This window comes from Kryptolebias marmoratus, linkage group LG15 (genome assembly GCF_001649575.2).
Source record: "Kryptolebias marmoratus isolate JLee-2015 linkage group LG15, ASM164957v2, whole genome shotgun sequence".
NCBI lineage: Eukaryota > Metazoa > Chordata > Actinopteri > Cyprinodontiformes > Rivulidae > Kryptolebias > Kryptolebias marmoratus.
In genome coordinates this window covers 28,354,465-28,366,436 of record NC_051444.1, presented here as the reverse complement: position 1 = coordinate 28,366,436, position 11,972 = coordinate 28,354,465, and the positions used below count along the sequence as shown (strand labels likewise).

At 39.2% G+C, this 11,972-nt stretch overlaps 1 protein-coding gene across 3 annotated transcripts in view; it reads right to left on the bottom strand.

Moving 5' to 3' along the window:
• The window catches only part of pacsin3 (protein kinase C and casein kinase substrate in neurons 3), a 70,867-nt gene that overhangs the window by 25,831 nt on the left and 33,064 nt on the right, over positions 1 to 11,972 (bottom strand). For all 3 annotated transcript variants that reach the window (XM_017426772.3, XM_017426771.3, XM_037979709.1), the window contains 5 exons: positions 10,967 to 11,123; positions 9,632 to 9,867; positions 9,344 to 9,499; positions 6,642 to 6,817; positions 2,911 to 3,031 (listed from right to left, as the gene is read on the bottom strand). In XM_017426772.3, coding sequence (XP_017282261.1) covers positions 2,911 to 3,031; positions 6,642 to 6,817; positions 9,344 to 9,499; positions 9,632 to 9,867; positions 10,967 to 11,123 — 846 coding nt within the window. The remainder of the gene's footprint in view (positions 1 to 2,910; positions 3,032 to 6,641; positions 6,818 to 9,343; positions 9,500 to 9,631; positions 9,868 to 10,966; positions 11,124 to 11,972) is intronic.

Sequence of the window (11,972 nt, the reverse complement as noted above, 5' to 3'; positions counted from 1 at the left end):
TATTGTGGTGCTAAACCGTTCAGTGATTTATAAACTAACAACAGTATTTTAAAGTCTATTCTTTGAGCTACAGGGAGCCAGTGTAGGGACTTTAAAACTGGTGTTATGTGCTCTATCTTCCTGGTTTTAGTGAGAACACGAGCATATTACTTTGTTTTCTTCAGACAAACCATTACTTTTCATCGGCCAACATTTCTACTTTGTTTTAGGAGCTTCCTCTGTCAGTAAATGTTAAATCTGGAGCAAGATTTTGGAAATATTTAAGGTTTTCCTCCAGCAGTGAAAATACATGACATCGTGTTGTCCCTCCTATATCTGATAAGGAATAATCTTTACCAGAAACCCTCAAATGGGGAAAATAAGGGAAGTTTAAGGAGGTAGAAGATGTCATGTCGGATGTCAGCTGTGTACTTTCACCACTTTAAATGTGTTGTTATGATGTGGCTGAAGTATCCCATTACAGCGGAAAACACTCCTAAGTTTCAGCTGAAAATACAACACAAGTGACTTTCAGATTGGAAAGCATCAGAGTTTTTTGACAATACATGATGTGGTTTCTGCATTCTGGAGTTTCACGTTTCAGCTCTTTTGTATGAGTTGAAACAAGAAGCTGAAGGTCTGAAAGAAACCTAATTGTAGCTGTAAAAACACAAAGTACAGAGTGGGAGGCAGGAATCTCTATTATTACTGAACCGATACGACTGCATATATTTTCCAAACACAAACATTAGGACAGTATATTTAGATCACTGTGTCGAACTGAGGAACAAACATTCAAGCAGGTGTGGAAACAAAACAACATTTCTTTTATCTTCCTGAAGTTATACTCTAAACAGTCTCTGAAGTGATGTTAATCTGACCTAAAAAGGAAGATATCAAAAAAAATGTAAATAAAATACCTCTCACTTGAAATGAGCTCAAACACTTTTGCGTCATTAGCTGCTAAAACGTAAAGAACACAAGATTGAACCTTCCTGAGATTGGTGGTGTAATAATCAGCTGGATGAACTTGAACCCTTTTAGCATTTGTATCTACTCTGCAGTATTTTAATAAACTAAGCCAGTTAAACCTTGACTCTCAATAATATTGTCTTTAAAAATGAACCGCTACCAACTATCTGTGGCCAAGCAGCAGAAATACATTTAAAAATAAAATGGTTTTTCTCACAGCTTTCTGAATTTCCGTCTGAGCCCAGTGTGTTGTGTCCTACTGTGAACCTGAATACTGTCAGCTCTCCTAAAGAATTACTGAAATTAATTTGGAGGAATTATTAACTAAATTGAACTGCAAAAAATAGCTCAAAAGAAACCCTTTATAACAAGACATTAACAATTTATGGATGAATGAGCAACAAGAACCAGTACCAGAAGCATATCTGAATTTAGGTCACAGGGACAGTGGGTTAAGGAGAGAAGTCCATACTTCCCCCTCCTCTGTGACACTCTTCAGCGCCTCCTGGGGGATCTCAAGGTGTTTCCAAAGCATAAAGAATACATAATCCCTCCATCAAGTTCTGGGTCTGTTTCAGGATCTTCTCTCAGAAGGATAGTCTGAAAACACCTCCGAAGGAGAGTCCAGGAGGCACCTCAGCTGACTCCTTTTGACGCAGAGGAGCAGCAGCTCTTTATCTGTAAGGCTGAGCCCCAGCCACCCTACGGAGGAAGCTTATTTCAGCTGCTCGTTCATGAGATCTCACTCTTAGGATCAAGATCCATCTCTCTTCACCAGAGGTGAGGACTGGAACATAGGTGGACCAGTAAATTAAGAGCTCTGCTTTTCCGCTCAGCTCTTTCTTCACAACAACAGAGAGGAGCGACAGTGAATGCTGAGATTCAGGGCCAGAAGACGCCAACAGAGCCACATCCTCCACAAGAAGCAGAGTTAAGACCCTGAGGTTCCCAAACCTTCCTCTCCACAGCTGAACCATGGGATCCTGTCTATGATCCTGTCTTGATGGAGTCCAACCAGCACTGGCAACAAGATCAACATTGTACCAAGATGACAGAGGCAGCTATTGCTTCGGCTGTACAGAGACTAGTCCACAAGAGTGACTCTGGCTATCCATACTCCCACAACACCCCCACAAAATCACTCAGGCCTGTAAACCTCCAGATCTACCAAAGACGTGGACTGGAGACTACGATGAATCTCATAATCCTGTTTTTGACCAAAGCATGACAGACATTTCATTAAGTCCTCAGGATTTAAAAACATTTGCAGTCTAAAAGTGTTTCATAAAAAAATCAATGTTTGATCAGAATCAACTCCAAAGGAATCAAAGCCATTTGATAAAAATAAGCTATCATGTTCGCTAATTTCAAGCAAAATATAGAAAATAAAACAAAAAATGAAACCCATTTTAGAGCAAAGTCACAAATTCTGACACTGCTGGCACACCAATATTTCTTAGCACAACCTTCTGTACAATCTGTTGCGTTTTCTTATCTGGAAGTATTTGTTTATCCTCAGTGACCCGGTCTGCAGAGTCGAGGTGAAAGCTGCTGTTTTTCACAGACAAATGAATAAACCTGAGTGTGTGTGTGTGTGTGTGTGTCCAACATTCCTGACCCCACTCTCTGCTCTCTGTTACAAAACAAGGCATTCACTGGAAACCTATTTAATATTCAACAAGTTGCACGCAAACACACAGATGTTTGTTACTTCAGAGGACATTGCTCTAACTTATTTTTCTTACAGTCTTGGAGAGCAAAGTAACCCATAACCTTTTCAATCCTTACAGGTAAATCAAGTCTACATGCTCAAAGTCATTGATTTACATTGTCAATATTATTATCATTTCCCATAAAACAAACACACCCAATGTTCACACAACAGTAAAAAGACCTCCACTCTTCTTTTAAGCGAGTTTGTTTAAGAATAAAGTGAATAAATTGTGTGTGTTTGCACACCTCAAACTGGGGCCAGTTCATGCTCATGCCGGGCCCGTGGGTGTTCCTCCACCACCTGAGGTCTTCGGCTTCGTTGGCAGCTTGGATGGTCTGACCCAGGTCCCGGTACAGGTTTGTGAAGCTGGAGGACAAAGATGCTGTTGGTTATCAGGTCCTTCTGGTAATTATTTGAACTACAGCTCATGTTTTGTTTGACTTTATCTTGTGAAACATTTGTCACAAGGGCTTGTTTCTTCCTCACATGTTCAGGTGAACATTTGGCCAGTGTTTTTCCTTAGTTTTATTTTAATTTCAGTATCTTTAGGTGCTTTCTTTGTCTTCAGACAGTTAATACTCCACCATTCGTTTAGGCTTGTTTTGCCTTTTCTTCAAAACAATCAGTGTGGAAGATCAGAAAATCAGTTTCTTTTTAGCAAAAATTCTAAACCATTTTGTAGCAACTTTGATTCCTGAGACCAAATATCAAAAATGGACAAGAGCTAAAGCTGTGTAGCCCTAAAGTTACCTTTCAATGACACATTTTAATCTGTTTTATTTACTTAAACAGTCACTGACAGTAAGACATGAATGAGATCATCTCAGAGGAAAGGCTGAAGCACAGAGAGAGATGAACAGTTTGGCTGAGTTCAGATCTTCAAAATAAGAACAATGTTTCGTAAAAGGTTGTTGTTCTGCAGTTGTTCTGCTTTAATCAGAGTTTCAGCTGTGAAGGACCATGCCAAAACTGTGAACGACAGAAAACCATTTTACCCCCCAAAGGCAAAACACAACTCGGACCAAATATCAATTATAATTAATTTGTTAATTTGTGTGTTTATTATGTTTTTAGCCTGTGAGCTCATTCCAAAACAACTAATACACCACACACAGAACACCGGGTTTGTCATTTTAAAGCAACAAAAATACTTTTATGTTCTACAATAATAGGCAGGTGCGAAAAATGAAAATAAAACAGATTAATATTGTTGTTTCTGTGCTTTTTCTTGATACAAACTAGTTAGTTTGAGGTCTTGATGATACCTCTGTTGCCACTACCTGCGGGGACTAACTCATTCTAAGGACAGGCTTGATTGTGGTAATTATATTTGGGTCAATGACAGGCTCTAAAAGTTAATGTTTGTAGGTCAGAGGTTCTGAGGTGACTATTGGAGGACTGGTGGTCTGCCATTAGTTGGGCTGAGTGAGCAACATGATCATATCTCTGTGCTATCAAATTCAACTGCAGATCATAACAATCATAACAAACCAGAGGTGAAAGAAAAAAAAAACAATATCATACACAACTGTGAAAAACTCATGCTACTCCTCATTTCTTTTTGTTTTGCTTCCAAGCAGCCAGGCTTAATCTTTTTAAAAAAATTTCCCCAGAGAACCAGATAGTGTTTTAGGCCAATACCTGTTCATTTTCAGAAGAATAGGTTTTCTTGGTTATGCCATTTAACACTGACCTATACATTTTTCCTATCAAAAAATACGTCAGAATTCAATAGAAACAGGGTACATAGATTAGAAAAGAATAAATTAAACTGAAACTTCGGCACTTTGTTAGAAGCAATGTGTTGCAAAGAGTTTGTTCGCATTTCTTTGGTTATATCTATGAAGAATAACAGTCATAAAATGGTACATTTACACCAAGAAAATAAATCCCAAAGATGTAATAACTAAAACAATTATCATACAGCAGCGGCAGTCTTATTACAGGTTTTGACATTTTTCTTTTTCTTTTTCAGATATTGTTCATCTGATATAGTTGATCCAAAAAAAACCAACATTCTGTACTTTTATTATGTAGTTGAAGCTCTCAATTCAAAACTGGAGAATGTGGCGTTCCAAGGTTTAAGCTGAATGAGATGCTTCATTGTGCAAGCTCGTCTTAAAGAAAAGTACATTGGATGCAGAATAATCTCACTCCTCTCCAGCCTGAGAGTCGTTAGGGTCATTGTCTGGCTCACAGAAAGAGATATGCATTTATATGTATATATATGTCATATGCGTAAAGCTGTGAATTAGACTGAAACTGACTAGGTATCACACTTAATGCTCCATTGCAAGTTTTAGAAAGCTGACATCTGAGATCTGTTCTGTTTACAGTTTCTTATTTGACATAAATGGTTTCCTTCACCGCCCTCTCAAACATCTGTCTTCTCTATCTAAAATATGACCCTTTTAGTCCTCAAAACAGTGTCCCTTATCCTCGAGGTGTAGGTGAACAGCTGAGTCTTGTCCTGAAGAGCTGCTCTCTTGTGTTGAGCCATGCGTCTCTGGAGAGGCTGTTTAGTTTCTCCAATATGCATCGGAACATTGAACTTTCTTTACTGTACTGAACTGAATACACCACACTGCTTAGTTTAGGTTTGGGCGTTTTTAAACATATACAAAGTTGCTGTGAATCGTCATCATCGATCTTCCCTCAGTAATAAATCGGTTTGTTGTTTAATCCCACAACAGGGTGGCTGCACAGACCATACGTCATCACTTCATCACATTATTTCAGCTGCAAAGCCGGACCTTTTCATATGCCGACCGTCTGTTACTACCTCGCTTCGTGGCACAAAGGAGCATTAGGGGTGGGTTGACTTCAAACCCCTCACTGCCTTTGCCGTTCACAAATCCCACTGAGGTGGCTAGAAGGTGTCCAAGTCCCATTTTAAAAAGTTTTGCAAAAAAGCCTTGAGTTTCTCTTGCATTACTCTAGCAAAATATGGGATGACAATGTTTTTCCCCACTAATTCACACCTTCATGTATGTGACCAAAGCATCGCTCTTGGAAGCCAGACAAACAAAGACCCTCACGACTAGGCCTGTCACGATAACAAATTTTTCTGGGCGATTAATTGTCTCAGAAATTATTGCGATAAACGATAACATTGTTTGGAGACTGTTTTAAACTAATGTAATGATAATAACATAATAGTGCAAGTACATCCTCTCAAAGATTATTAAACTTTAATTTCAAAAGAACCCTTAACACTGGAGCTGGAGCACAAAATAAACATAACAACCAAAAACAAAAATAAAATGGACTTCCAGTTTTTTTTTTTTTTAAATTGAGAAAGCTTCCAGGATGTGAAACAAATAATCTTCAACTGCAGGACAGAAGCTTAGTTGCTTTGTTTTTTTAAAAAATATTTTTGGGATTCATCATGTCCTAGATGACTGAGAATCTACACTAGCAAGTTGTAGATAGTTGTTTTTTTAGGCTTTTTCTTCAGTCCTCTTCTTGTTATAGTTATTTTATTTTCAAAAAGGATATGCTACACTTCATGCTGAGACATACCAAAGTGTTTGGCTTAAAAAAGCAGACTAAAAATAAATTAAAACGCAGTCAAAGTTCACAAATAAACTTGGAAAGACCTTTAGAAATCCCAAAGAACAACTGATGGAGAATGATTACAAGAATACTCAGCTCCTTGTAAGCAAAAGAGACGGACCAAAACTTATGCACAGAACTGTATTAAGTCTCCACATAACTTTGGGGGTAAGTTCTCACCAAAGCTACTTGAAGGTCACTCGTTCAGTATTTTGACTTGGATTTTACTATGGTAACATCGGTTTGTTTAAATAAAATCAGAGGTAAACAGTTAATGGACAACAGCTTGAGTTTTCCATTAACTCTTCTGTACATACAGACACATGTATCTGAGCCATTACCACTCTGCATGCCTTCACTCTGAGTCATGAAGAAGGAATTATCTAATTGCCTCTCTTCAGTGCTGTGTGTGTTCAGGTACCTTTCTTTGGCAGACAGGTTGAGGTGCGTGTGGATGTCCTGCAGGACGTCTTTAAAGAAGCTCAGCCTCTTTCGCTCGGCCTCCTGGGTGAGGTCAAACACCTGCTCCATGTCCTCCATGTAGCGAGGGTTGCAGCGGTTCAGCTCTTCCAGGGCCTTTTCGTAGCGATCCTTCGCCTGCCACACAAACAAACACTTATTAAGCTTAAATTTTTTTTTTTTTTATTAATTCAAATATAACCTCAAGTGTAGAAAACACACAACAGACTCCACCATGTCATTATTTATATATCCTTTTGACTTCCATATAATTTAGAAGAGTAAGTATCAGTCAGGTGCTGCTGATCAAACACATTGGTCATCTGATCATCATCGGTGTGACCACCTCTATAAAAGCAGCTGCTTTACAGCAAACATGTGTGTGCTAACACAATGCCAGGGAGGAAAGACATCAGCAATGACCATAGAGAAGCAATAATTTCTGTCCATCAATCTAAGAAGGGTTTTGGGACAATTTCCAAACAATTTGGGGTGTCATTTCACACTGAAATGGATTATTCACGAGTGTAAAGCATTTTGACAGCTACCAATCTTCACAGAAAATTCACCCCGAGGTCAGACCTTGCAATACTCTGAGAAATTAAAAAAACCAAGAGCTCAGTCTCAGATTCTACAGGCCTCAGTTAAAGCAGGTTAATGGTTAACGTTCATGACAGGACAATTAGAAAAAGAAAACAAATATGGCTGGTTGGGAAAGGTTGCAGGAGAAAGTCTCCTCTCTCTATAAAGAATGTTTACCCATAATGCACAGCAGCATGTTGAGAGAAAACCAAACCCAGCATATCAGCACGAACACCTCCAACCACCTGTCAGCAGAGGGGTGAAGGGGTGATGGTTTGAACTTGTTTTGCAGCCACAGGACCTTACAGTCACTGAGCTGACCATGAACTCCTCTGCAGACCAAAGGATTTTAGAGTTAAATAAATGTGACGCCATCGACAACTGAAACGTGGGCCAAACTGGGTCATGATGCAACAGGACAATGATCCCAAACACAGCAGCTCATCTACAACAGAACATCTGAAAAAGAAAAGAATCAAGGTGCTGCAGCGGTCCAGGAGAAGTCCAGAAACTCAACCTGACTGAAATGCTGACAGGCTTATTAAGTATTTATTTTATATTTGAGATTAGATGGAAATAAATTTAGAACCTGGTAAAGAGCTGATAATTTCTTGTGCCCTAAGACATACAACTCAAGAATTGAAAGAGGGTGTACTTACAAGAGCAATCCATTTACAATTTCTTTCTGTATGTTATTATTTACTGGCTGGACCTGCTCCCATTGTGCTTAATTCTCTTTAAGCCTCTCCCAGACCGTTTTGGCAAGATGAAAATGTAACTAGATCCCTCATGTTAGCAGTTAAACAATAACAGGCCAACTGGGGTACGAGTTTCATTTACTGTTTGCAGAGACGCATTCAAACAGGCCTCTTCTCCATCTCTACAGACTGAACCAGGACAAAAACAGTGCTGGAAATGTAAGAGAAACTCTGAATCAGCAGAACAAAACAGCAAATCAGAACACTGGCCCAGCTGAAAATTAACATTCAATAACACACTTTATTCTGTGGAAAATTAATCAGAGCAAGTCAAGGTTTTAGGAAATATTATCATAAGGAATTCATACAAAATGAGTTTTCTGTCATTGCTGGACTGGATCCAATATGTGATATTCATATAGAAAGCATTTAAACATAATCTGAAGACCTTAGGGATCAAGTATCGGTATTGCTTCTAGTTCTGGGAGAAGCTATTGTATGCCACGATGTACAGCTAAATCATTACAGAAAGATAATGAAGATGGTTCGTGTGACAGAATAAAAAGACCACACAGTGAACATATAGCTGTTGCCTCTTCTGTAAAACACAATCCTTTAAAACAATGTGTTTATCTTTCAGACCAGAAATGGATTTTGTGGGTTTTTTTCAACATAATTTGACAGGCTTGATTCATACAATGAATCAAAACCTGAGACTTTACGTTCTCAGATGGCTTTTGTTGTATGGATGTATTTGCTCTAGAAGCTCATAAATTAAATGAACACTTCTTTAGAAGAGTGTCTCAAGGCTTCATAGGCTGCAGGTCAAACTCGGTATTCCTACAGGAAGTCATGCTGCGAGAAACCACAAGTATTGTTATGCAAACAGAGTCCTTCTGGTTTTAGTAGGCGTTATTAACCTTGCTGTAGGTGTGGTGGTTTGCTCCAACTGCAGCCTGAAACTCCTCAGTTTTATACAAGTCAGAACTCTTTTCAATTTGTCTGTGATTTAGTGTGAAATTAACATTTAGACTTGAAAAAGTGAGCGAGGACTGGAGGAAAACATACAAACCTTTGGAAGAGTCATGATGCCAAGTTTTACTTTGTTACTGAGACCTAGTTTGTTTAAAAGCTGAAGTGCTGTCTGACACACCGATTGGATTGATCCTTAATCTAACTCGTGATTTCACCTTTTTTTAATTGATCTTTTCTGGTAAAGGGTTTGTGCTGAGCAATATCAGAGGAAACAAGCCCAGTCATGTTCTGAATGTGAAAACATGAACAGGCACACAGTGGTGTGTTTTACTGGGCTTTCCAACACTCCCTGGTTAGTACAAGCGGACCTGCTCGAGGGATTGTCTGTGTGTTTGTGTTGGTTTCGTACTTTCTCAGCCTCCTGGTTGCAGCGCTCCACTCGAGTTGTGTACTTGTGGACTTCCTCCTGTGACTTGGACGGGTCGGCTTTGGCATGAGTCTCTCTGGTAACAGCTGTCCACTCTTCCTTCCTGGCCTGGTGGTAGCTCTTCTTACTGGACTCCACCTGGACACACGAACACACCACTGGGACACTAACAACTTGACATCCAACTATGATTGGAAATATCTAAAGTCATATCCATTAAGCCATTCGTTTCAATAGTCAACCATCCCAGACCACTCAGGTGACCCTCACCTCTTTCAGTTTGCGGACCCAGGGTTTCTGAGCTTTTCTGAAGCCATCGTCTGCATCTTTAGTCTCCTTGAAGCCTCCCATCATCTGCTTGTGGAAAGCATCTTTCTGCCAGCTGCGAATCTTCTTGCCGTCCTCGTCTGCCAGCCGCTCCCGCAGCTCCATATGCAGCTCACTGAGGCGGTCAGCTGCCTGCATGAAGGCATGCCACGACTTCTCCAGGGTCCCATACTGAGGTCCTACGGAAACAGCACAGAGGACAGAGTCAACACTTAGAAAACCATTAAGTTTTGACTTTATTTTAAATGACTACCAACATGTGCAGATTTTCAATGAACAAAAGTTCAATAATGTGCAGAGAGTTCAGCTTTTGGAATAAACATGTTAGAAACTGACATGCCGAAGATGTGAGGCTTACAGCATCTCAGTTGTCCGAATCTGAAGCTTTTTGAGACAGAAAAATATCATAAAACTTCCCTTTTTGCTTAACATTTCTCTTCCAAGGAGCCAGATCTCCTTCAAATCATTTATAGCGGTCTTGATCAATAGTTCTCCAGGTTTTTCAATGTTTTCTTTGGACTTTGACTACTTTTGTAATTATTTTCTGAGCATTTTTAGAAAATCATTTTAGGTTTTGTTCATTAAACCCTTTCACTCTGACCCAAGAATAATTCTGATTTATGAAGGCTCCTGACGTGAAGAGATGAACCACTGTCAGGTCGACAACAAATAACTTCATACACATTTTTAATAGGATCTTTAGACACTTTGTTACCAGCAGTCTGTCAAAAGATGCAATTTGTTCACATCACTTGATTTTTTGGAAAATACCAAGCATGACTTCAACAGATAGAAAATGGGATTTTAGATCTACCAAGGTGAATCCCAAAGAGCTATTAGCTAAAAACCTGACATACAGTCGATGATAAACTAAAGGATGAGGCATTTCTCAGGTCCTGTCAGGTCTCTGTTGGTTTGTTTTTTTACTTTTTTATAAAATAATAAAAAAGATGCCCTTTTGAAGCCAAAGTCCAAAGAAAAACTTTAGAAAGTCTTTAGAAACCCTGAAGAGCTTTTGATCAAAACCACTTTCAAAGATTAAAAGAACGTTTTCGTCTTTTTGAACAGAACAAAATAAAAGTGTCGTACAACTTTTCTGAACATAATGGTGACCTAAACATTTTCAGATATTGTAGTTATTACAGGTTGTAGGTAAAGTTTTGTAGTCTGAGAATAGGACCTCGTATCTTAGAGAGATTACTTGTATGAATAAAAAAGTTCAATCCTAATACAAAGAGCAAATTCATTTAGGACAAGTTATAAAACACTTTAATGAACCTTTTTCCACAATGCCCCTCCACCTTTTGGCCCAATCACTCAGCTGAAGAGCGTAGTTCTTTTCTATTTTAGCTCTTTCCTGGAAGCAGCTGACGAGCTCGTTACACAGACGGTGACCGTCATCAATCCGCTTCACAGTCCTTTTGTAGTTCCCTGGCTGCAGAAACATACAGAAACATACAGAAAAACAAAAGGAAAGACGAAACACAGTTCAAAATACCTTCCACTCAGGTTCTCGGTCATCTCACAAACTAACAAATGCTAACAACCAACTGAAAAGCATAAAAAAAGACCCAAAACATTCTTTGCTTTCTTCAAAACCTATGAATTTCACACACTATTTTGCTTTAGAACAAAAAAGATACAGTAAATTTAACTTCAAATCGTGTTTCAGCTGAAACTATAACTATAAACCAGATTGAAGAGCCAACAGATAACTTAGTTAAAAGATAAACACGACGACATTATTTCATTCTACTGCTGGGCGGTAAACCGGTTCATCCGGTATACCGATTGTAATTTCCCCTCTGGTATTAATTTTTCATATACTGGAGCATAGCTGAGAAAACGGCTTTATTGCTTCAACATGTGCTGGTGTAGATTCTCAGACATCCAGGCCACGGTAAAGTCAAAAAAGGTGAAAAAACAAAAACAACTGGACTTCTATTCTGTAGTTGAAGACGTTTCGCTTCTCATCCGAGGAGCTTTCTCAGTTCAGAAATAGAGAGTGTGGAGTGCCAAACTGAGCGGAGTTGTGTATGCAGTTCAGTGCAGCGAAGAATGTTCAGACCTTTATATTGGAGAGACCAAACAACCTCTCCACAGACGCATGGCTCAACACAGGAGAGCCACGTCTTCGGGACAGGACTCAGCTGTCCACCTACACCTCAAGGATAAGGGACACTCCTTTGAGGACCAAAATGTTCATATTTTGGACCGAGAAGACAGATGGTTCGAGAGGGGGGTAAAAGAAGCCATCTATGTCAAAAAGGAGAAACCAACATTA